Raw genomic sequence first — 26372 nt, forward strand, 5'->3', positions numbered from 1 at the left:
CATAAACATTAAAGAGAGATAGGGTGCGGCCCTCACATCTACCCACCAAGACAGTATACCTCCCACGGTCATCCTGAATCACCTCGTCAATCGCCAGGGGGAGGGAGGTTCGAACAAGGATACCCACACCCCTAGATCCGGAGGTAAACCCCGAGTGCGCCACAAGGCGGTAGCCCCATCTATTCATCGCATTACAAACATTACCAATCAAATGGGTTTCCTGCATGAAAACAATATCTGGCGACAAACGTCGTATACAATTCAAGACCACACTGCGCTTAATACGATCTCCCAGGCCATTAACGTTCCAGGAAACAAATTTCAACCCCCTACCCCCCATCCCAACCACCCGAGCCAAGACCCCTCATCCACGAGCAAGACACCAGAAACAGAAACTGACACAGGAGCAATTCGCCTTGAAAACAACACACAAAAAAGAAAGAACTTCCCAGCCCCCCTCCCCCAAACTGAAAGGAAACACCCCCCACCCTGCACCCCTGCAAAAAGCTAAAGAGCCACCCCAACCTGCAGTGTGCCTGTCGCCCCATAACCCCTAGTCTACACAAAGACCCCGGAGGAGGAAAGGTCTCCGTTCCACCCGCCCCTGACAAACATCAAGAACGAAAAGTAACAAAAGAAAGATGAAATAATCACACTGCAGGGGAACGCCGGTCAACAATCCTGAAAATGTGTTCAAAATAAAACATGTGAGCCAAACAGTCAGATCTCCACACCACCCTCGGCACCACCAGGGTGAGCGGCGGATTCAGTCTCAGGAGCACGGTCAGGCAAGGAGTCTAGCCAGTCATTAACAGCATCTGGGCGATCAAAGAAAAGGGTACGCTCATTATACTCGATCCGAAGTCTGGTGGGATAGAGCATAGCATAACGTAAGCCCCGATCCCGAAGACGTTTCTTGGCCCCACGAAACTCCATCCGTTGTTTCTGAACTTGTTGGGAAAAGTCCGGGTAAAAGTTCACCGTAGCATTCTCAAAGGCCACCGGGCCCTTCACCCGTGAGGCCTGCAGGATAGCGTCCCGGTCTCTATAGTGAAAAAGTTTCGCTACAATGGGTCTCGGCGGGGCTCCCGGCCGAACCCTGCCCCCTGGAACACGATGTGCGCGTTCCACCGTGAAGAACTTCGTAAGGCCGGAAGGGGCAAGATGGTTCAAGACCAGATCCTCAACCAGGAGATCCACCGAGTGGGGTTCAGGGTTCTCCGGTACACCAACCAGGCGAACATTGCAGCGACGTGCCCTATTTTCAAAATCCTCCAGACGTCGGGTCATGAAGTCGTGCACCCGACGGAGATTGCCGATTTCTGTCTGGAGCTCCGAGACGTCCTTTGTGAGGCTGGACGATTTAATGTCCAACGATTGCACCCTTTCATTCGTCTTGCCGAGATCAGCACGAATAAGATTAACCTCAATAGCCACGGTGTCAAGTTTATGGGCCAAGGCCTCGTACTGTAGGCCGGTGGATTCCCTCACGCCCGAGATGGCGCCCATGATGTCCTGTAGGGAGGGCTCCGCCGACTCTTCCAAAACTCGTTCGGACGCTGTACTAGAACCAGGCAGGGCAGCTCCGGGGGACCCCTTAGAATGAGTATAGCGGTCCATGACATTTGATTGAACCGGGGCTCCGCGCAGTGGTGCTTTCGTCTTGCGCGTCTCTCTGTCCCCTCTGCCCGCCATTTTGAAGATGCGTCACAGGACAAGCCACCAGGGCCGACGGGCCCGACACCCAAAGCACAGGATCAAAAGTACACAAAAATGAGGGGCACAACTCGGGTAGAGGTCGCCAAGCCAGCAAATAGTCCGCAGGTAAACCCAACAGCCGATCCGCCTCCAGGTCTCAGCCGCAACTCGATAGTCACACCCGTGGCCCAAGTCGGAACAGAATCGAAACCGAAACTTAGGAAGGGGGACCCACAAGGCCAGATCTCCTGCCGTTGTTGTTCAATTCCAGGACGGCTACAGAACCGCACCCCGTCCCGGGCGCACCTCGAGGGCGGAGTCCAAAAGTTCAGACCATCATATCTCAGGAATAAGAGATCCAAATCAATTTCTGAAAGGTGCCAGGCTGATCAGCCAAACGTCCTCCACACGGATTCTTGTAAGAAATCAGGATTCAGTCAGGATAAAATGCCGGGGGCGGCGAGGGTCCGGAGAGCGCTGTGCTCAAGCGGCCATCTCGGATGCCCGCCAAGCTCCTCCAATGTCGCAATTGTTAACTTCGCCACCCCCCTATGCGCAGAATGCTACAGCACCCCCGCAACCTCTTGTTGCACAAGCTGTGCCTCTGGCTTTTCCACAGCACCCACCAGCTGTTCTTCAGCTGGCTCCTACTTCTTCGGTGCAGCCTCCTCCAGGCCCACCGACCACTTCTGTTTCTCCTGTGTTTTCTACGATCTTGCCTACTGTACTTTCTACAAATGCCCCTTCTATGATTTTGCCTAGCACCACATCTATTATTCCTCATACCTCTTCTGCCATCTCTGCATCCGCTTTACCTCACCCCGTTCCTTCATCTGTTTGTTCTTCCGTTTCACCTTCCCTTCGGCAGAAAATGGCCAGTACTGTTACTAATCTTCTTTTACCACTTTTCGGGTCGCCTGCTACGACCCCTAACATAGGAAGAAGACAGTTGCGAAGTCAACTGCCCGATTATCAAGAGAGAGATTCCCTGAATAATTTAGCTCGGAAATGGGTCATGGACACTGCAAAATATGATTTACAGTCTGTCATGGAAGTTTTCCACCAATGGGAAACAGCGACACAGAGATATGTGTTCGAACAGATGTGTGTTTTTCTGTGCGAAGATTTAGAAGACAATGATCAGGATTGCCTCCCACAAGAGATGTGTCGTATAAGGTTTAAGTTTAGTCTGGGTATGATTGTAGGTCCCGATGTAGAAGAAGCAATTGAAATGCTATTATCACATCGAAGTAAGGGAAGTAGTTCTGGGTCACCATCAGAATCTAGTGCATCTAGTAGGAAAAAGGCACGACAATACCCTATGAGAGAAGTTCCCCCACAGTGGAGAGAGGGTGACGCGACAGCTGTCCCACCTGTCCTGCCCCACTTTCACCGAGTATGGGTACATGTTCCATGGAAACGAGCTGAAGTTTTAGCACTCAAACAAACACTACCAGATCCGCGTAAAAATCCTGCAGGGTACTATAAAGAATTATCACAAACTGCTGGGTCATGTATTATGAATTTAGCCGATATCGATATGTTATTCGGGAACGTCGTTCCACAGCCTTTATGGGGAAAAATTCGTCATGAAGATCATGACCAGGAATTAGGTGACACGTGGGCTAATATTACTGTTGCAGATGCACGACAAGTTGGTGGTGCGAAGCCTGAACCCCTGATAGCGGAACTACCTGGTAGGATAGTAGATTACATGAAGACAATAATGCCTGCGATACGTGTAAATTGGGATAAGTTATCTGCATGCAAGCAAAAGAAAGAAGAAACTGTGTCAGATTTCTTCACCAGATTTGAAGAAACATTCATTGACCACAGCGGTCAAGATATGACCACAGAAGGTGGTCAGAGATTGTTCGTCGATAAATTTGTACACAATCTGCTTCCAGACTTGTGTAGAAAATTGAAAGATTCAGAAAGTTCTTGGGCAGTCTCATCTTCAGCCCAGATATTAGCTACTGCACAGTACTACGAGAATAGAGACAAGGATGAGAAAGATAAAGTAGAGAAGAAAACTAGAGAACTCAAAACGAAGGTTTTGCTACAGCAAGCTTATCCTCCACGTGGTGGTGGTAATAAAAATAATAATGGTCCGAATCACTACCGGAACACTTTTCAGCAGCCGCAGAGAAACTTGCAGAGATTCGATTACCATCAAAACCGCGTAGGTCCCAACCAGTGTTTATACTGCAAACAAGAAGGTCATTACAAATATGACTGTCCTGCCCTGCCGCAACGTACAAATGAGTTTTCTGGTGTACGAGATCGTGGTAGTCAGCAAGCGCCCAGAGGTAGAGGGCGTGGAAACACCCCTCAGGACACACGTCCCCTTCCACCACAAAACTCTATGAACAGGTTTGACCAGCAAAATAACGTATCTGACAGGACAGCTCAATACTACGTCGATGAGTATTACCCAGAAAATGAGCAGTGGGAGAATAACGATTGCTAGGACAGCCTTAGACGAAGAGAGGGAGTTGTTTCAGTTCCAGTAGATCAGAGTGGACCTTACGTTGAGGTGATTACATCGGGTGTGTCAGAACCTTTTCTGTTGGATACTGGTGCTACAAAGAGTTCTATTATGCACTCCAAACTCCCTGGCGCACCTTTGTCTGGCGAAATGAACGTTTCCGTAGGTTTTTCTGGCGCCCCGGTTAGAAATCCGATTTCTGACCCTTTATCTCTTTCTGTTGGTCCTTGTGAATTCGAAGCACCCCTTATTTTGACAACAGGTTGTGGTGAAAATTTGCTAGGATTAGATTTGCTAAAAAGATTGTATGCGACTTTGTACTGTTCTCCCTCAGGAGTACAACTGACTTTAGGTAAGAAAGTGGTTTCTCCCATGTATTTGTCGAGGAATACGCTTCCAACAGAATTGACACTTCTTCCGGATATTCTTTGGGCTACTGGTCCGAATGATGTAGGTCTTTTAGAAATTCCACCGTATGTTGTAACATTGAAGTCGAATGTCAAAATGCCACGAATTCCCCAATACAGAATATCCAATGAGGGTGAAAAAGCTTTGCTAGCGATTGTTTACGAGTTAATTGAGAAAGACGTAATTGAGGAAACACGAGGCAATGTTTGCAATAGTCCTGTTCTGCCTGTTTTAAAACGAACTGACCCTTCTCAGCCACCTGTGTATAGATTTGTGATTGATCTTAGGGAAGTAAATAAGATAGTGGTGCCACAATTCCCAGTTGTCCCCGACATTACAACATTATTGACTATGATTCCAGCATCTGCATCCTGGTTTTCGGTGATTGACCTGAAGAATGCTTTCTTCAGTATCCCGATTGCTGAGGAAAGCAGGGATATTTTTTCCTTTAGTTTAGGTGGTCGCAGTTTCCGCTTTAAACGCGCTCCTCAAGGCTACTGTGAAAGCCCCTCAATATACAGTCAAGCTCTGAAAAGTCAGCTTGACGCAATGGTTTTGCCCGAAGGTTCCACTCTAGTACAGTACGTGGACGATTTGCTCATAGCCGCGGATACTGAGAAAATATGTAAAATGGCCACATTGGCACTACTGCGTCATCTATGTGATCTACATCACAAGGTGTCACTTTCCAAGCTCCAATATTGCCGACAAGAAGTGACCTACTTAGGTCATCTCTTATCGAAGGAGGGAAGGAAACTGACCCCAGAAAGAATTCAGGCAATAGCAAAATTAAATGTGCCAAGAACGCAGAGAGAAGTACGCGCTTTCTTGGGCATTACATCGTACTGTAGACAGTGGATTCCAAATTTTTCGTTATTAGCCAAACCCTTATTGGCACTAACGTGTACAAATACACCCAATCCCATTCCTTGGTCTAATGAGTGTCAGAAAAATTTTCTCGAATTACGCACAGCATTATGTTCGGCCCCTGTGTTAGGTAACCCCAACTACAGTAAGCCTTTCACATTATATGTCCACGAGAAGGAGGGCTGTGCATTGTCTGTGCTGACTCAGTTATACGGAGATAGACAAAGGCCATGCGCCTATTTTTCGTCAACTTTGGATCCGGTAGCACGAGCATTGCCAAGTTGTCTAAGGGCCACAGCAGCAGCAGCTGTTTCTATTCGACAGTCTGCAGGTCTAGTAATGAATAATACACTAATCGTGATGGTCCCGCATGCAGTAGATACATTGTTAAATAGGACCAAGACACAGCACTTAACTAGTGCTCGACTGTCCAGTTATGAATTGACGCTACTAGCAAGCCATGTGCACATCAAAAGATGCAGTACCCTGAACATAGCCACATTGTTACCAATTGCTGAGGAATCGGATGCTTCAGAACAGCACGATTGTTTCCTCAGAACGGAGGAGGAGACCAAAGGGAGAGTTGATCTATTCGATACTCCTCTCGCCGAATGTGATGGTACATTATGGGTGGATGGGTCATGCTTTAAACTCCCAAATGGTAATGTGACTACAGCATATGCTGTCACAACTCTGCACACAATCGTTGAAACTGCGCGAATACCACATGGTTCGGCTCAAGCCGCCGAACTCGTGGCGTTGACGAGAGCATGTGTGTTATCAAAAGGAATGAAAGTGACTGTCTATACCGACAGTCAGTATGCTTTTGGAGTGGCTCACAGTTTTGGACGACTGTGGAGAGAACGTGGGTTCCTGACTTCGCATGGAGCTAAGATTCAGCATGGTCAGTTGGTGAATGAGCTTCTTGAATCACTGACGTTGCCCCTGAAAGTAGCAGTTGTAAAATGTAGTGCACACAAGAAAGTGATCGATGATGTTGGTCGTGGAAATGCATTTGCTGATGAAACTGCTAAAGAAACGGCAAAGAATGTGATGAGCCGAATGTATGTTGCGAGCCCAGAAAGATGGACTGGTGATGTTGGAATATGTGAAGACACGATAGAAAGTGTGAAGTCCATCCAAGCTGAGGCCACGGAGAAAGAGTTAAGCATGTGGAAAGAAAGTACAGGGAGAATGGATGTAAATGGTTGTTGGATTGAATCGACAGAGCAACAAAGATGGATGTTACCCGATGCATACGTGCCTGCAGTGGTTACAATGGCTCATGGGATGGCCCATATCAGCGCGAAAGGGATTTGCGAGTCGTTGGCCCCAGTGTGGAAGAATTCAGGGATTCCCAAGTGTGCAGAGAATGTTGTCAAGAATTGCATGGTATGTCTGAAACACAATCCTGGTAGGGGAACCCCAACTCCAGCTGGTCATTTTGCACCTCCTACGTATCCGTTCGAGGTTTTGCAGCTAGATTTCATACACATGGAGAGGTGCAACAACTTAAAATATGTGCTCGTGGTTGTTTGCGCCTTCTCAAGGTGGGTAGAAGCCTATCCCCTAAGGGACAATACTGCCTTGTCCACAGCGAAAGCCCTTGTGAAAGAGTTCTTCCCCAGGTTCGGAATGCCTAGAATGGTCTGGTCGGACAACGGAAGTGAATTTGTGGGTTGTGTGATGAAACGAGTGTGTGAAGGGCTAGGCATTAATCAGAAGTTCCACGCTGCAAATCACCCCCAATCAGCTGGATTAGTGGAATGTTACAATGGCACGCTTAAACTTAAATTGGCCAAAATCCAAGCGAGCACGGGTCTTAAATGGCCCGACGCTCTACCCTTAGCACTCCTGTCCACCAGAATGACTGTGCATTCGCGAATGAAACTCAGCCCCTATGAAATAGTCTTTGGTCGGCCAGCCAACATATGGGGAGTGCCTAGGCCCACGAAGTTTAGCGAGCTGCAACACCCCATTTTGCTCGACTATCTGTATGAATTGACGGCTAAATTGCGTGTTTTATATCAACAGGTCCACAACACCTTGCCTCCGGTTTCCGAGACACCGGGTCACTCCATTGACCCTGGCTCCTGGGTTCTGGTCAAGAATTTCCAGAGGACAAGAAACGACCAGCCCAGATGGACCGGACCTCACCTCGTCCTCCTGTCTACAAGGTCGACTGTTAAAGTGGAGGGGAAGGCCAATTGGGTCCACGGGATCCACTGTAAGAGAATACCTTTCCCTCTGCCACATGACCAATGGGTCCGAACAGGAGGCCCTGACTCAAAGCGCACAACTGATGAACGCGTAAAAGAAGCTAAACGCGATTGTGACAGTAAGGACATTTTTCAAGAAACTACGCCGCCATCAGAACAATTGAACTCTGTGGAACCTGAGCTACTATTTCCGGACCAGACAGCACCCGGGAAAAGACGCTATAATCTACGACCGAGAAAAACAGACTAAAGTAAAAGTGATTTACTCTTTGATCCGAGAGAAAAACCTGTGGACTAATAAAATAATAAGTTTTTCCTTCCAAAGTGCTATTTTGAAAATGCAGATTCTCCCATCTAGGTAACTTGCTTATTTTTGTTTTTTCGAACCGCCATCCGGGTTCCGCTGCTAGGGTCGCGGTTGATTAAAGACTTTTGGGTGCAGCTGACAACAATAGGTTGCTGGTTCCAGTTGGTCGAAGGGAGCCACCCTAGACTGACGGAAGCATCCTTTAGCAGAAACAACCTACCGCCGCGGGCAGCACCTTAGAGAGGATGGAGTTTCCTGATGTGGAGAGAACTGCCAGACAAATGAACTTTAAGCAGAGGCTTTTGAAAACAATGAGAAAGAAAATTTTTATAATGATGTGTATTTTTATGATATTTAGCGTAATGGTGTTTTTGATAAGCTATGTTTTAGTCTCTTCTCATATGACATTCACGCCTACTACATCGCCCATACCTCCCCCTACTGTTTCCTCTCATTCTTTCCACTCTTTGCCTGACCACGAATCAAATAGGAGATTAGAGTTCATTAATAACTCCTTCGTTCAGCTATTACACCAACACCAACTTGTAATGAACACAACCAACTGTTGGGTGTGTGGTCTCATGCCCCACACCACGGATAGAGGTATCCCCTATTTGGTCCTGCCATTTAGTCACAATGGGTCAGTATGGGCATATAGGACAATGTTCATATATGCACGAGAAATCCAACCCCTACGTTCTGTAAAAGACAACCTCAAGACTAGCGCCCTAGTGAAGGGTATAGTTGACATGATCAAGGAAGTGACTTCTTACGAAGATACCCCGGACGATGAGATACTTGCATATGTAGGTTGGAATGTGACCGGATATGGCGCTACATTGAGTGAGAAACAGCAAGCCAAGAGATCGTCCCCTATCTGGATCGTACCCCATCAAGGTCACCTGTGTCTGCAAGGTATTGGTAGGAATCCCAGAGCTCAGCTAGGGAAGAGTGTCTGCACAGAAACGTACGTTTTTGGATCTCAGACTTCCCCTGCCTTTTTAGCCGCAAAGGGTACTTATTTCATCTGCCACGATAGAGCCTATACGTGGTTGCCCCCTGACTTCTCGGGCTCATGTTTTGTTTCATTCCTGTTACCCCCCACCTACACAGCAGCGGCGGACTACCATCGGACAAGGGTAGTTAGAGGTGTTCTGAGTAAAGAAGACACTGCGGGTCAAGAATTTGGTGACTTCGCAATGGGTATTCTGCCGTTCTGGGGAGCCATGGTTAACAGCAGAAACATAAGGCAATTGACGAGGGTAGTTGAATCCACCGTGATTGAGACTGCCGGTGCCCTTAGTAACCTGACTGCTGAGCTCCAGTCGGATCGACTGATGACCCTTCAGAACCGGGTCGCTTTGGATGTAATACTTGCGGACCGGGGTGGAGTATGCAAATTGATCCAGTCCAGTTGTTGCATCTTTATTCCAGATAATGCTCCAACAGTATACAGGGCCATCTCCAAACTACATAAGATTTCCGAATCTATTCATGTGGATAAAGGAGATTGGTCATTAATGGGATGGTTCTGGGGGCTGATCTGCCTGGGGATGGAAAATTCTGATGGTCATTGGGATGGTCTTAGCCATTCTTTTCCTGTTCTGTCTATGCATACAGTGTGCTCCTGCAATATGTGGCCTCTGTGCTACATCATGTGTAAGGAAGCCTGTGTCAAGACACGAACTCAGCACTAGAATGATGTTGCAGCAACACCTCAATGACTTTAGGAATATAGATCTGGACTCAGATTAACATGAGAATAGATTAATTGTCTATGTAAGGGCAAAAGGAGGGTCTGTGGTTCTGAAAAATATGGATCCGTAATAGTACCGGACTCGAGAATAAAAACTTCGTCGAAATAGGACGAATTTGGTATCAAAAGACCGGAAATGACGAGTACATCAAGCACGTATATTTTCAGTATATTCGAGTGACAATTGCGCCTCGAAATCGTCATTTACCTTCTGAACCCTCAGTTGCATGTTGCCCTCTACATAGGCCTTAATCCAGTCGAATTTGATTCCACAAGGACACGTACTCCTTAATCGACTTCTTCCTGACCCCAGTACAAGTTAGAACCATTGCCCCAGGCCGAGCTCGTTAGGTCAGTTCCCTCCCAGTGGCCAAGCAAGATAGTATCTAGAGGCCCAACCGGCCATAAAACCATTTCAGCACGCACACCTGCCATATCTCGCTCACATCTTTTTTCACTCCTTTCTCCTCACTTATTTTATGGTGGGGAGGTGACCATTTTTATTAGGGGTCCAGCGATATCTGATGAAATGTTGGGCCTTGCCGGATGATTTGTTATGGGCAGCACGACGTGAAATATGTACATGTCATCATGACTCTGCTTTTCTTTTTGTAATCAGTAACCATAAATGAAATACCGCGCACCCAAGGAATGTTTCGCCAAAGGGTGAATATTAGGTATAAGAAGAGAAGCCTGACTTCATGAAAGTGTGCAGTCTCCTGAATATACTTGTATCGTACTTCTAGGACCCTGTCACCTTGGTTGCAGCCAATAAACTAATCTTTGACTTCACCTGGAAGACTCTGAAGTTTCTGTGGGTCTGACTCAGGAGAACCCGAGGTCTTTGGTGTGTTGATCCCCTGGCACCGCTGGGTTACCGGTTCGGTACCGGTTCCTAAAAACCCAGTACCTCACCGGTGTGGAAGACTTCTAGCACAAAGACTCAGGGCTAAAGCGATGGCGAACGCTATCACTTCCATAAAGCAGCATAACGGGGAGAAAGTATACTCAGATGCGCAGATAGTAGAGACATTTAAAAGTTTTTTTTATCAAACTCTATATTCAGACATAGATCCTCCTGACCAACAGACCCATACATACCTCCAAGCATGCCCAGTAACCTGCCTCCCGGAATCAATCGCAGCCCTACTTTACCAACCGATACAAATAGAGGAAGTCATTTCAGCTATAGCTCACCTCAAGGTCCAGAAGGCCCCGGGCCCGGACGGCTTCCCGGCGCACTTCTACAAAACATTCAGTCAGGAACTAGCACCTCTGCGGAAGCGACTGTTCAACTTGTTCCTGGAAACAGGCACGCTTACAGACTCCATGTTCGAAGCCTCAATATCAGTAATTCTCAAGCCTGCTAAAGACCCTCGTAAGCGTGGACCCTATCAGCCTACCTCTTTACTTAACATCAACGTGAAACTGTTCGCCGGAATCCTAGAGGCTTGGCTAAATCTGTGATGGCTGGGCTTGTAGACCCAGACCAAGCAGGCTTTATTCCCACACGGCAGGGGGGGGCAACACCAAATGACTCCTCCACCTCATGGATGGGATCCACAAATCACGCCAAGAGGCACTCTTTCTGTCAATAGACGCTGAAAAAGCATTTGACAGGTTCTGCTGGAAATACCTTTTTGAGACACTGCGTCACTTTGGGTTCGAAGATGGCTTCATAAGGTGGGGGGTAGCTGCATTTACTACGCTCCCCGGGCTTTCGTTCGAATTAACGGGACATCTTCGGACTCATTCCCAATTGCCCGTGGTACGAGACAGGGTTGTCCCCTGTCTCCTCTTCTTTTTGCTCTCTACTTGGAGCCCCTAGCGCAAAAGATTCGAGACAACCCAAGAATTGAGAGTATTAAATTCCGAAAGAGCTCCCATAAAACCAGTCTTTATGCCGATGACGTGATCCTGTCGCAGACCAACCTGATGTTTTCCCTCCCGACCTTACTTGAAGAGCTGGCTGATTTCAGGGAAACCTCTGGCTTTAAAGTCAATGTTAAAAAATCTCAAATCCTAAATCTTTTGGTTCACTTGGATCAGGAGGAGACACTTAGGGCCAGGTTTCCATAGAGTTTGTCAGAAAACTCGATACCCTATCGGAGCATTACTCTGGCTCCTACTATTCCTAAGACATTAGCACTTAATTATGTGGTACTTATAGAACAGACTACTAAGGCCCTAGATGGATGGTCCCGCTTGAAACTGGCGTGGCCCAGGCGCATCGCTGCTGTTAAGATGACAGTGCTCCCCCGCATTCTATACACCTTTCAAACCCTGCAGTTGACACCACCGCCGAGAGCACTTCACACATTGCAACTAGCGATAAATACATTTATCGACGAACTCAAGGACTCCAAGAAGACCTGCCGCACCCTCGAGAAAGCCTGGCACCTCGACAAGACCACTGACAACATGACCGCCCTCAAGCACGCCACCCGCAAGCACCACCAGCTTATCCGCACCACCAAGAAGAAATCACTGAAGGAACGACTAGACAACAGCGCCCACGACAGCAAGGAACTCTTCAGCATCGTCAAGGAGTTCTCCAACCCCAGCACCGGCAACAACGACATCACTCCTTCACAAGATCTCTGCGACTCTCTCGTCACGTTCTTCCACCGCAAGATCGCCGACATCCACAACAGCTTCGGCGCACCATCCACGCACCCAATCGTCGAACCAACGCCCCCCACCGCCACCCTCCGCACCTGGACCACGGTGACCACCGACGATACAGCCCGCACGATGAACACCATCCACTCCGGATCTCCAACCGACCCCTGCCCCCACCACGTCTTCAACAAGGCCGACTCCACCATTGCACCCCAACTCCGGAACATCATCAACACCTCCTTCAACACCGCCACCTTCCCGGACAGCTGGAAGCATGCCGAGCTCAGCGCCCTCCTGAAGAAACCAACAGCGGACCCCACCGACCTCAAGAACTTCCACCCCATCTCGCTCCTCCCTTTTCCTGCCAAAGTCATCGAGAAGATCGTCAACAGACAGCTTGCCGCCTTCCTCGAGACGAACGGATCCCTCGACCCCTCGCAGTCCGGTTTCAGAGCCAACCACAGCACCGAGACCGCCCTCATCGCAGCCACCAACGACATCCGAGCCCTGCTCGACAACGGGGAAACAGCGGCACTCATCCTCCTGGACCTCTCTGCAGCGTTCGACACTGTCTGCCACCGTACCCTAGTACAACGCCTCAGCAACATCGGCATCCAAGAGAAGGCACTGGAGTGGATCATCTCGTTCCTCGTCGGAAGAACACAGAGAGTCCGCCTCCCCCCGTTTCGTTCCGAAGCCACCGAAGTCATCTGTGGCATTCCGCAAGGATCATCACTCAGCCCCACCCTCTTCAACGTCTACATGAGACCTCTTGCAGCCATCGCACGCCAACACAACCTCAACATCATCTCCTACGCCGACGACACCCAGCTGATCCTCTCCCTCACCAGAGACCCCGACACCGCCAGAACTAGCCTACACGAAGGGATGAAAGACGTCGCCGAATGGATGAAGAACAGCCGCCTGAAACTGAACTCAGGCAAGACGGAAGTCCTCATCCTGGGACCATCGCCCTCCGCCTGGGATGACTCCTGGTGGCCCCCCGCCCTGGGCACCACTCCCAAGCCAACAGACCACGCACGCAACCTGGGCTTCATCCTGGACTCCTCCCTCTCGATGACCAGACAAGTCAACGCCGTCTCCTCATCATGCTTTCACACCCTTCGCATGCTCCGCAAGATCTTCCGATGGATCCCGACCGAAACCAGGAAGACGGTCACTCAGACACTCGTCACCAGCCGACTGGACTACGGAAACACCCTCTACGCCGGAACCACAGCCAAGCTACAGAAAAGACTTTAACGCATCCAGAACGCCTCCGCCCGAATCATCCTGGACATCCCCCGACGCAGCCACATCTCCGGCCACCTGAAGGACCTGCACTGGCTCCCCGTCAGCAAGAGGATCACGTTCAGGCTCCTCACCCACACACACAAGTCTCTCCACGACCTGGGCCCCAAGTACCTCAACGACCGCCTGACCTTCTACACACCCACCCGCCAGCTACGATCTACTAGCCTCGCCCTCGCCGCCGTACCACGCATCCGAAGAGCCACCGCCGGAGGCAGATCCTTCTCCTACCTGGCGGCCAAGACATGGAACTCCCTCCCCATCCACCTTCGGCTGACCCAGGACCATCTCGCCTTCAGGAGACAACTGGAGACCTGGCTGTTCGAGCAGTAGCGGACCCCTTCCCCCAAGCGCCTTGAGACCCTTCCGGGTGAGTAGTGCGCTATACAAGTGTTATGATTGATTGATTGATTGATTTATTTGGGGAGGAGGAGACCGCGACTCCCGTTGACTCAGATGACACAGCTCAGGTGGGAGGGAGGTCTGAGGCTTCCACTGATCCATTGGTACCTGCTAGCAGCACACCTTCGCTATATAGTCGAATGGATTCACCAGCTCTCTGAGAAATATTGGTCCTTTGTGGACCAAACACTGGCGGGTAGAAACATATGGCGAGTGGCTCCCACGTAAACAGAGGGCATGGGGACTATACTCCTCCCCGGTGACCTCGCCCAGAATGAAAGTATGGCATAAGGTAGCTTGGAAGAGGGGCCTACCAACATTCCCCTGCCCAATGTCCCTGATAATAGATAATCATGACTTCCCCTCAGGCCAGGGTTCAGAGGTATTTCACAGGAGGAGAGAATTAGTATGTAAACGGGTGGGCTCCTTATTCGATCGTGGTGGGATTATTCCCTTTGAACAACTTCGACAGGAGTACGCTCTCCCACAAACTGACTCTTTTCACTACATGCAGGTGTGACATTCGGTCACCTCACCGGCATTCCAAGAGGCTGCGCTGGGAGGAAGAACTGTTGGTCAAGGAACCCTACTCACATGGAGCTTAGGGTAAGTAAAGTGTTAGATTCAGAAACAAGGGCTCCCGTGCACACGTGACTAATTAATAATAATAACAAGATGGACAATGGCAATGGTACGAGCTAGCAAAGAAAACCTGAGAGAGAGCCACAAAATACACATCTGCGGTAAACAATTTCTGTTATTTTATATATATAGCCATAGCCCAAAAATGAAATAACATACAAATAGAAAGCAAATCACAATGGTGAATGGTGTCCCCATGAAAGTGTAAGGAACCTATAGCAAAAAGTGACATATTTTGTGAAATATGTACATGGTTTCCTTTAAAACAAAAGCGACCATTATCAAGTATACATAATGCAGTCAACACTTCTAATAATAAACAAGGGTTGTGTAATGGTTCGCTTTTCTAATAGTCAACGGCGTTTCGACCCTGTGTGCAGATAAAGGGTCTCTTCAGGACCTACAATGGTAGGGACACCTACAAGACGAAGGAATAGTGTCAGTACTGGGCTATTGAACGACAATGACACTGGAATGTAAAGGAGTAGTGTTTGGGGTGAAATACCTGATAGATGTTATGAACTGTCTAATGTGAGAAGTTTCATTGCGTTAAGGTGAAGAAAAATACTTGCAGGGTGACCCAGACCAAGCAGGCTTAATTCCCACACGGCAGGGGGGGGCAACACCAAACGACTCCTCCACCTCATGGATGGGATCCACAAATCACGCCAAGAAGCACTCTTTCTGTCAATAGACGCTGAAAAAGCATTTGGCAGGTTCTGCTGGAAATACTTTTTTGAGACACTGTGTCACTTTGGGTTCAGAGATGGCTTCATAAGGTGAGTTAGCTGCATTTACTACGCTCCCCGGGCTTTCGTTCGAATTAACGGGACATCTTTGGACTCATTCCCAATTGCCCGTGGTACGAGACAGGGTTGTCCCCTGTCTCCTCTTCTTTTTGCTCTCTACTTGGAGCCCCTAGCGCAAAAGATTCGAGACAACCCAAGAATTGAGAATATTAAATTCCGAAAGAGCTCCCATAAAACAGTCTTTATGCCGATGACGTGATCCTGTCGCACTGTGTGATAGAGAAATAAGGCTCATTAGACCATTGGTTAATGTATAGCTTGATTAAACCACTGGTAATGTAATTAAACCAGAACTTACCCCATGTGAGGGTAATGGTAGACAATGCTTGCGGCGGATGGCACTTCTGAAGTTTATCTGTTATATGCTATGGACAGGTGAGGGCGGTGTGTGATAAAAAAATGTAGCCGTGAGAACTTCATACTGTTTAACAAACAATGGCATTTAAGCGCCAATCCCAGGCCCACTTACCCGATCGGGTGCGTGTGGGCGCCAGAAAGTACAGCGAGAGAAAAAGAACACCGTCAGTTGTTCGTGTACTGGAAGTTTCAGGAAGGATGACAACTAGTTTAGGAGATCTTTTGCAGTTGGGTAACCGTACGAGGACTCATGATGTGTAGTCCACGTATCTCACCCGTCAAATTAATAGTCTGCTCCTGTGGTCTCCCGCGATGACAGAGAGCGTACGGATGTGAATCACGTAGCTAAGTACAATGACAGGGGCTGAGTGGTTTCTAAGGCGTTTTAAGGACAGCTTTTTGGCCCGTAGAACATCGAGTTCTAGAGCAGTCTAGGCTGCGTGAATCGTGCGCCAGGAAAAGGAGATAGGGGCAGGGCTGGACTGGGAACCACAACCGGCCCTGGCAAAGTGCTCGGCCGGCCCCCCCTCCCCACTGAGGGGTTGGAGGTGCCCCCGAGCTCTTTACCTGGGGCCGGTTTTCGGCCGATTTTGGTACAGGGCCGATTTTGTAACAAAAACGGCCCCCAGGGCTCCCAAAACCGGCCCCCACCCGTGTGGTGCACCGGGGGATTGTCCGGTGCCCGCTATTGCCAGTCCGGCGCTGGATAGAGGACAGACTGTGTAGGGGGGGCCGTGTGGATGTAGTAAACAGTCAGAGACCGTGGCACGTGAAAATGCAATTAGTCACAGCATGAACTATGCAACGTTGTCCCGGGACATATATATTCTCGTATTCTCAATATTTAACCATTACATTCATGGCAACGTATCCACATGTAAATGTGCAACCATTTGAATATATACAGCACTATTTACATATATACAGCACTAGTTATAAATTTTATTTCCGGCAGCATCAGCACGTTTCATTTTTCAAAAATTACGTATCTAATATTTTACATGAAAATAAGATAAAAAAAATAAAAAAATAAAGATAAAAAAATGTCCTTGCAGGTATACATCGTGGCAAACCACTAATACTTCAATGAAACATGCATTCTAAGATTTACATTAAAGCACAGTACATTTACTGTAGTATAGTTATTTGGAAATAACATAGTTTCATATAGAATGCTATAGGTATAACAATTATCCATGCTTGTACACATGTGTGGTTTGACTTGTGACGTACTCAAGGGTAAGATAAGGTCTGATGCACATAGTGGACGTGCTCTCCCGCCACTGATGGTGCGATGCTAAGGTATGAGAGTGACTGGCAATCGCGGTGCTATGATGTACCAGTTCGTTACATGTAACTCATACATTCCTAGTTCTTAGGTCCGCTATCGATGGCAATAAACTAGATGGTGACAGTATAGTCTTTGTGGCAGATTTAGAACCGTTAGCTACAGAATCAGACCCTTAGTGTTGTCACAAATCCACACCACTCTTCTGCCGAATTTAGCACTCGGTTAATCGAGTCCGTGCGTTCTATCCACCTACATTCTAGCCGTTCTAGTATCTGTGTGAGATTTCCTCCTCTCTTTGGGGTGGCTGCTTTGTCAATTACTTGCCACTTTATGTCATCGGCTGTGTGATTTTTACTAGTGTATGGTTTACCAATGGGGCATTGGCCACTGAGTGTCGAATCTGGCTGCGATGTTGCCCTATCCTTGCTTTGATATGTTTTTGGGTTTGGCCGATATATAGTAACCCACATGGACATGTTATGCAATATACCACATTTCTCGTTTTGCAATTAGCAAAACATTCCAGCGTGTGTTTAACATTCCCGTATTCAAATGTTTTTGTGTTCATGGTGAATGCACATGCCACACAATTACCACATTTAAAAAGACCATTTATTTCTGGTGGGCTCCAAGCGGTTTGTAGTGATTTGAACTTGGAAGTGGAGTCTTCTAGTGAGGACCGAATCAAGTGATCTTTAATATTTTTGCCCCGTTTATAGGCAAATATGGGAGTCTCAATGCTGGGATCAATGCTTTTAATGATATGCCAGTTTTTTTGTGATCAATTTGCGGATTTGTTGGGTATGTACCCCAAAATGTTGGGACACAGATCAGTTTGTTGTTGACAGATTTTTCTTTGGGAACTAGTGGCGTCTCCCTCGGGCAGAACCAGGCCCGTTTGAGAGATTTTCTTAGTAACCTGTTCAGATAGCCCCTAGCCAGTAGTTTAATTCTCAATGTGTTTGCTTCCCTCATATTGTCCTCTTTTTAAGTACAATTACGGCGCAGTCGAAGAAACTGCCCGAAGGGTAGGCCATCCCTTAGTGCTCGTAGGTGTTGGCTTGTAAGCGAGTAGTGTATTTCTCTCTGTTGGTTTCCTATGTAGAGATGAATGAATGAATGAATAGGTGTCTTGTAATGCGCAAACTTAACACAGAAGGGCATCAAGGCGAGATGTGTACAGTGTCCCCCCCTTCATATTATATATTCAGGTCTTGAAAGGCAATATTGGATTTATGTGTAGCGGAGGTAAAGGTGAGATGTCTTTGTATTGTGTTCAGATATACTACAAACTCATTGAAGCTCAATTCACGTCCCGACCATATTAGAAAAATATCATCAATGTACCGCCTCCAGCACTGTATACTGGGGCGATATATGTTGGCGTCGCTGAGGGCAAATTGATGTTCTACATAATGCATGTATGTATTTGCCAAATTTGGAGCAAAAATTGCTCCCATACTTTTACCAGAGCACTGTTGATAAAAAGTATCATTTGAGACAAAGTAATTATGTGTTAATGCAACACGTAGTAGTGAGACAATAAAATCAGTGGGCACTGTGTGGGCCTTGGTCTTGTGTCTAGAAGGCTGGTTATCACCGAGATAGCCTCCTGTTGTGGTATGTTAGTGTAGAGAGAGGAAATGTCCAATGTAGCTAGCCAATCTGTCTCAATGTTGCATGGTCTGTTTTCTACGAGATTAATCATGTGCATAGAGTCTAACGTATGTATCTTGCAGTGGAACATAGTCCTTGATAAAGAATCTATATATTTCAAAATAGGTTCTAGGACTGACCCACACCCAGAGAGGATGGGGCGTTCTGGAGGATTTGTGGTACTTTTGTGAATTTTGGGGATGGTATATAGGACAGGAGTTCTAGGATGCTCTGCATTAAGGAATTCAAATTTCTTCATGGTGAGAAAGCCTTGTTCCTTTCCTTCTGTTATGATGTGTAAAATCTCCTGAGCTATCGCTGTCTGTGAATTACATTCTAGTTTTTTGTAATGTTTCTCTTCTCCTATTTGTTTGTTAATCTCTGAGTCGTAGTCTTCTCGATTTTGGACAACAATTCCTCCCCCTTTGTCAGCCGGCTTCAATATGATGGATTGGTCTTTTTTTAGACTCTATAGAGCTTTACATTCTTCTAGACCAATATTGTATGGGATGTATTTTTTGTTGTTTTTGAAAGTCTCTATTCCTGTACTAGTTTCTCAAATGTTAGGAGTTCAGGTGGTATCATGCCATTGTTAGGGTAGAAAGTCGATGGTGGTTGGAGTCCTGTATGGGAATCTGGTGTGAAGTCTTGCCTTTCCATGAAGAACAATTTCAAGCGTATTTTACGAAACAACTGAGGCAGAGTACTCTCAGATAAAGAATGGGCAGACATACACTGCACAGCACAGCATATAACACTGCAGGGACGGAATCTGCCTAAAAAGTGATATCATACTGGTATTACACCCCAGCCCGCATTCACTACTGGGATAAGAATCGTTCAGAGCGATGCTGGGGGTGATGCGGCCTGGCGGGCTCTTTGATACACTTACACTGGCATTGCCCAAGGCTGGTTCACTTTTGGGAGCTGGTCTTAGACAATATAGACAAAGCATTCAACACCTCGCTTCCCAGCATATACAACACCTCGCTTCCCAGCATATACCCTTCTGGGGCTACCAAATCCCCTGACTTTCCCCCTACGCTCTCTGAAGGGGAGACAGATTGCATTAGCACTACAGTATCCAAGCCTGATGGGCCTCTTCTAATATCCCAGACCACACAGCATAACTACACAAACTTTGGTTTATGTTAGCCATGGAACACATGTCCTTGGCAGTAGAACATAAACTGGAAACCTATGCCGAGCTCTGGGACCTCTTTCTCCAGATTCTCTTGAAGGAACTGCGAGAGGTCACATGTCCAAAATACTTACAGATTTTGCATCTCCTCCCAGGAACCAAGGCTGGGGCTAGGCCAGATGTAGCATCCGCTCCCGCAGAACAATAAAGGCACTAGTCTAACTCCAATACATACAAAACCTAGAGGAGTGCATGATAGGTGCAGGAAAGGGTGGTGGGTGGAATGGGGGATTTATTTATTTTTTTCCTTTTTTTCAAAGGGGGTAGTTCTATTGTTCCTCTGGGTTGTATTGTTTATCTCCTGGAGTAACATGATAATTCTAACGCTGCCAGTCCCCGGATTGTAGGCACAAAAGCTGTGTAGAATTGCAACCCTGCTCAATCGCTGCCAGCCACTGGTTGTAGGCACTCAGCTGTGTAACTATTGCTATGGATCGTGAGGAATAAACAGATTGGTTTCATAAAATGTAAGAAACACATACCACCTATCAACACACGTTCACGTCTACAGCAAGAGGCCTTGAGCTAGCGCCCTGATTTGCTGCTAACAGGTATGTGTTACAAGGCAATGAACCAAACTTATAATGAAATAATTAAACAAGAACATAAAAAACTAGTCAATATGGCAGTAGAGTTTTTTTTTTAAGGGACAAATTCGAGGTTTGTCTTGGGCAATATGACGTCTGTAGTTTATTTGTAAGTAGTACGCATGCAAGAATAGCATCCAAGCAACAGATGCAGCTGTGGTGCCTTCTGGGCAGAAGTCACAGTCAATGAATGAGCTCCAGAAAAGAAACAGATGTCATCTTAAAACTTTTATTAGGAAGAGAATAAACTAACCTCGGTATAATTTGTAAATAAAAATAAGCTAAGATCCCAGTGAAATAACAGCTTGTCATTCATAGTAAAATAACTCACTTTCATTAAACATCGCCTTGCCATTTTCTGAAAATACAATTTTATTTAAAACCAGAGTCCAGTCAGAAGGACGGAAATATATTCTTTTCAAAATGGCTCTGTATTGCGTGGATATACAACCAGCACGCCATTTTGTAGGTCACTAACATGGTAGGGATATGGTGAGTGGGGAGATTGATTAGACTGAAAAGGCTCAAAGCTGATCTGATCATCTAGAAAAAGAAAAGGGCAAAAAGCAATAACATACAAACCCTTCAAAATCTGGGTTCATTTAAAGAGTGAAAGCTGTCGAGTAGCAACAATTTTATGCGCCTAATAATATTCACATTTACTAAGATGTACCAATAGCTGTAGAAGAGATATCCCTGCACAGCTTTACTATTACTAGAAGATGAGACTCACCTGCCAGGCCCGGTTTCAGGCCAGGTTGCTTATTCTTCTCATACATCTTCAGCATGAAGTTTGGTATCCCAGCAATGGTCTTGCCCTGGTCAGAACGAAGGGCTCCTCCCCTTAATGCAGAGTGATACACACCGCGTGGCATGCTGGCCATTTCTTGCTGCACAAGGGACGTTACAAATTTGGCAAATGCTGAAAAACGAAACAAAAATGTTTTAAAGGATACAAATTACTCCCAAACCCTCAAGACAAAGTAAGTCATCTGCTGAGCACCTAGGCATAATGTCACTGATGCAATAAACCACATCGTTTTAGTGCATCGCTCTTCTACTTCTGGTTAGAGAGCACATGCCTAGGCTGGGACAGTGAACACTTGGATCCATACTTTGGTTCTTCCTGGATATCCTGACAGTAAGTAGGAGATATTCATCATTTTTGTTCTGTCTTTATGTGCTAATGTAGGTAATTTCTCTTTTGCTTCTTTTTCACTCTTCATCTTTTTTTTTTGTATTGGAGGGCGGGTCACACCGAGGGAAAAAAGAGTCATTCTTCTACTGGCATATACCCAGTGAGCAGCAGGATAGGGGGCTGATTAAAGACAAGAGTGGGGTACCATGACCCAACCATACCCCCATAGCCCCATTCACGTCATGGCCTCCTGTAGGATATGTATAAAAACAATAAAAGTAATCTTGCTTTTGACACTGAATGTGCACAAGTCTCAACTAAAGAGCGATGTATTTGTAGATCTTTAAACAAACAGGTAGGCATCCTTAGGAGACACGTAGTCACCAACAACTGTGGCACAGAATACCGTAATACCCTTACTAGTTTTTAGAGGGAGAGCTCAACAGTAGGGCAATGAGAGTCATCTGCCCTAAATTCCCTATTTACATGATAGGCAGCAATAGTAAACTATTTCACTGATGACAGCAAAGAGATTGGCTACAGGTTGCTCAAAGGTTGCACTTTCACAGCAAATGATATTCATATCTTGCAGCTCAATATTGTGTACACAATAGGCTACTGAATCAGCACCTACCATTGCAAGGGGTTTTGGGTGAAGAAAATGGTTACATGAGCTGGCTCCAGGCTTTCACCAACACCCACTGCAATATAAGGTGCATGTAAGAAGGTCAGATACAGAGTGTCTATCTTGTCTGCCAGAGCAGGGGTCTATCACATATTTTCAATCCACCCCTGCACATGCACCTCCCATTACAAACGGGGGAAGTGTCGGGAAGGGGATTTATCCAGCTGGAGAATGCATGGCTTTACCTTTACTTGCACGTAAGAGGCGTGTGGGGATAGCAAGTTTGTCTGAAACTGTCCCCAAGCTAAATGTGTGCACTTAAATAGTATCAAAAGCTGTACTCACTGCTAAGCCATCTCTTGTGTTGAATATGTACAGCAAGGATATGGGCCACAGATAACATTAATAAACAATCCAGTAACAGTTATATGTGAAATAAACTCCAAGTAAAAGTGTTGCGACTTAAACTCGAAGTCAAGAACGCTGTGACTGTTCATGCAGCATAAGACCCCTAGTTTTATTTCAATGCTGTATGCTTACGATGACTCATAAATGCTCTACATCCAGCCAGGGGGGGGGGGCTCTAGGCTCATGGCGGCCCTGGGCAGGGAGCGTAGGTAGGGGGCCCCGGAAGAGGGGGTCCGGGCGGGGCGGAGCCCCCCCGGAGCTCATGAAGGTGTTTTAATAAAACGTCCAGAAAAGGCATTAGATGACCAGTACCTGCGGCTGCTCCTACCCTTCCGAATTCGTCTCAGAACGATAACATTTAGGAGGAGGAGGGTATTGGGACACACAACGTGAGGGACTGGAACAGGCGGCTGCAGTGCCGGGGCCATGACAGGGGCCCCCCACCCACAGCCCCCCACAGAGAAAGAATTGGTGGCCTCTTTACCCGGAAACATTAATATTGATAAGGGTCTTTTGTAATTATCCTCATCCTGAGTTGGTAATTGCTGCATGTTTATATCAATTTCAGTGTCACCTTTTTCATTTTCATTGGTCTGCTCGTGAGTATCATTCTGCTCATGGATATCTTAATTTTTTTGTTCTGGTTTATGGTCGTCAGTGCCTGTTTTACCTAGCGCATCAGCAGTACTCTGGCCGGAGGATTCTCCATCTTTAGGTTTCCCTTGGGTGATAAAGTTCAGGATTGCTCCTACCTGTGACGCTACGAAAGCCTGCTGAGCCGTCTTTATCTTTCGTTTCGAATAACCAGATTTGTGTACTCGAATTCTCTTCATTTTGCTTGCAATGTTATATACACCTGTACCAGCGGGCCAACAGTGGGTAGGAAAAAAAAGAAGCCAATCAGGAACCAGGAGGAACGCAGGCGCAGAGGCCAGTGAAGGGGGGCGGGGGGGGGGGGGGGTCAGGGTGTTTGGAAGTGGAACAGAGCCGGAGGCCGCCAAATACCTGCCAGGGGCCGCCACGCAAATATGTATCCATCCTCAGAGGATTATTATATTAAGGATATATATTGGCGTGACGGCCCCTGGGGTTTGGCGGCCCAGTGCAGGTGCACAGCTTGCACATGCCTAAGGCCGCCCCTGATCCAGCGTCTTGCCACTCCAAACACATACATAAATAAAATAGAATTGCTTCGATCGAAGCATTACAGCTGGTACTTGCAGGTTAAAATAGAAAATGGACTCTGTTTTAATAATACAGCCATTTGCATGAGCAGCCCATTGCGCCCAACATCATTGTATTCGGTTTGACATATAACGATGCGTGCACCATTCAGAGAGATCTTACTGTATTTCACACATACTCTAAGTGTCCTTGGTTCAGCCTCCTTCAGTCACTAAATTCCTTGGGTCAGGACTCTTTACCCACTGGCTTCAGACACGGTCAATTACTTCCTGGATAAACCTACAGGGTTATGGTAGTCCTGCCTTCTTACTATTGGCTCTTTGAGCCTATCCTCCTGTTTCCACCGGAATACATCAGGGACTATTTTACATCCGCATCAGGGACTATTTTACATCTGTCATCACACATGTATTTCTTTCTTATCCACACACTGTATACAAAAAGCATTCTTTTTTTATTGTTTTGCACTGCAAAAGGCCTTTTCTTAGCTTTGTCAGCTCCCGAGTCCAAGCGTGAAACCTATTGGCTTTGCCACTGCCGTTTTATACGCAGCTGGTGGAGCAGGTTCCTTATAGGCAACTTCAAAACACACGTAGCCAGGCATCCTGACTCTCTCGCTGCACCAGTTTTTATCCAGTTTATTTAGTAGAATTTAGAAACGCGTTTTACAAGGGTAGAGCAAAGTGCAGCAGGTGCTAACCAGCATCCATTCGCACACAACAACCACCCTAAGTAGCAGACATGCAGCTTTCTGTGGTTACTGTCAGGCGACACTTGTTGTGTTCTGAATTGTATCCTTTTGAAAAAAAGCTGGGTTAGCTGAACAGTTTCCAAGATGCTTATCATTACTACATCTAAACTGATGCTCTAAAAACAAGATATCATTAACCCCACCACCCCCGAAAAAAAAAAAAGAACAGTCCCTTAACCGCCACCACAGGTGTTTCAATGAAAGGCGTGATATAACAAATTTATCAGGAAGCGCTTTAAAAAATCTGTACAATGAGTCCGTCTAGGTAAACGCTTGTCTTAACGTGTCGTAAGAAACATTTTGTTTCTCTTTATGGTGAATTAATCATACTAAAACTTGCAAAACACAGACTCAGAAGTGATTTAACGTGCGGACTCCAGGTCAGTCCTTAATGTACTCAAAAAAGCGTGAAAAAACGGTGCAGGGAATGGCAAAGCAAGACTATTGCAAGCCGCGAATTCATTTTTGATAAGTTTTTCCCCATTTATTTTGCCAAATTAAGGTTCAGTTACAGCCTCCTGGAACGCTTGTATTGTACTCATTATCACCTGCTAACGTGATAGAAATGTCACACATTGATCTGTACATAGTTCACTGAAAAGGAATGAAAGTAGTCTGAGGGATTGAACTAGGCAGATGTCAATACAAATAAGCATGCCACATAATGTTGTCTGGGTCCGTAACGTTTTGGCTTTAAATAAAAAAAAGTGGAAAGGTCGTCGCTGGTCCGCGGGAGTGTGATCGAAGGGAGAGTTACCTAAAGATCAGTGACTCTATAAGATTCACATATAAGAACTATATATAAATGCAACCCTTGTAGCTATCCTGAAACTATAGCATGGATTCATTCCTTGTATACTACTACCAGTAGGCCCTCATGTTTTCAAAGTTGCTGAGATGACTGTGATGCCTCCTGCATCTCAAAATGGCTCCCTTAAGTCAAATTATCCTTTTATCACTGCCCTTTGCTGGCTGTAATATGTTGCTTGCTTCATCTTCAACACTAAGTAGTGCCGGTTATTTCCCACCTACTCCATTTGGTACCACTTTCTACGGTGAAGAGATAAAAGGAACCATCGTTTGCACATTCCCTTGTTGTCGCACCTGCAAGCAGTTTGCAAAATAAGCCTGCTCACGCCAGTACACCTCACATGTCTTCTACCACCAGGCATATCCTTTGAAGTCAGCTGAATGTAATCAACCGGCCACTGAACACGGTCATTACTGTCCTAAGAATCTCTCAGTTACATCCCATTTACCGCCATGAGCCAAGTTTTTATTACTGATGTGTGGTTTTCTTCAGCTATGAGATGCTTAGGGGGATACAATTTTCCCACCATAGAACGAAGGCACATCAAAATTTATGACTCGAGCACGCTTCTCTCCAAGCTGGACGACAATATATTATTAAAATAAATAGAAAAAATAAATGCTACAATTACGGACAATTTATATCAACCATAAGGATTAAAAAAATATGCACCTTCACAATTACATTCTTCTTTCATATTAGAATGCTGAATTCGAACCTTGTGCTGCCCATCGCAGTCAGCTAGCTGTATGGTTAAAAATGCAAAAAAACAATTCAACTAGACTAGTTATTTACATCAGACATCTTCTCTCCTTGACACAAAATATACAGAA

General features: G+C 46.4%; 1 protein-coding gene across 1 annotated transcript in view; it reads right to left on the reverse strand.

The window, feature by feature from the left end:
* The window catches only part of FOCAD (focadhesin), a 1210644-nt gene that overhangs the window by 493096 nt on the left and 691176 nt on the right, over positions 1 to 26372 (reverse strand). The window contains exon 22 of the mRNA XM_078675948.1: positions 21355 to 21543. Within this exon, the coding sequence (XP_078532074.1) occupies positions 21355 to 21543 (189 nt within the window). The remainder of the gene's footprint in view (positions 1 to 21354; positions 21544 to 26372) is intronic.

Source organism: Lissotriton helveticus, chromosome 2_1, assembly GCF_964261635.1.
Source record: "Lissotriton helveticus chromosome 2_1, aLisHel1.1, whole genome shotgun sequence".
NCBI classification, from domain to species: domain Eukaryota; kingdom Metazoa; phylum Chordata; class Amphibia; order Caudata; family Salamandridae; genus Lissotriton; species Lissotriton helveticus.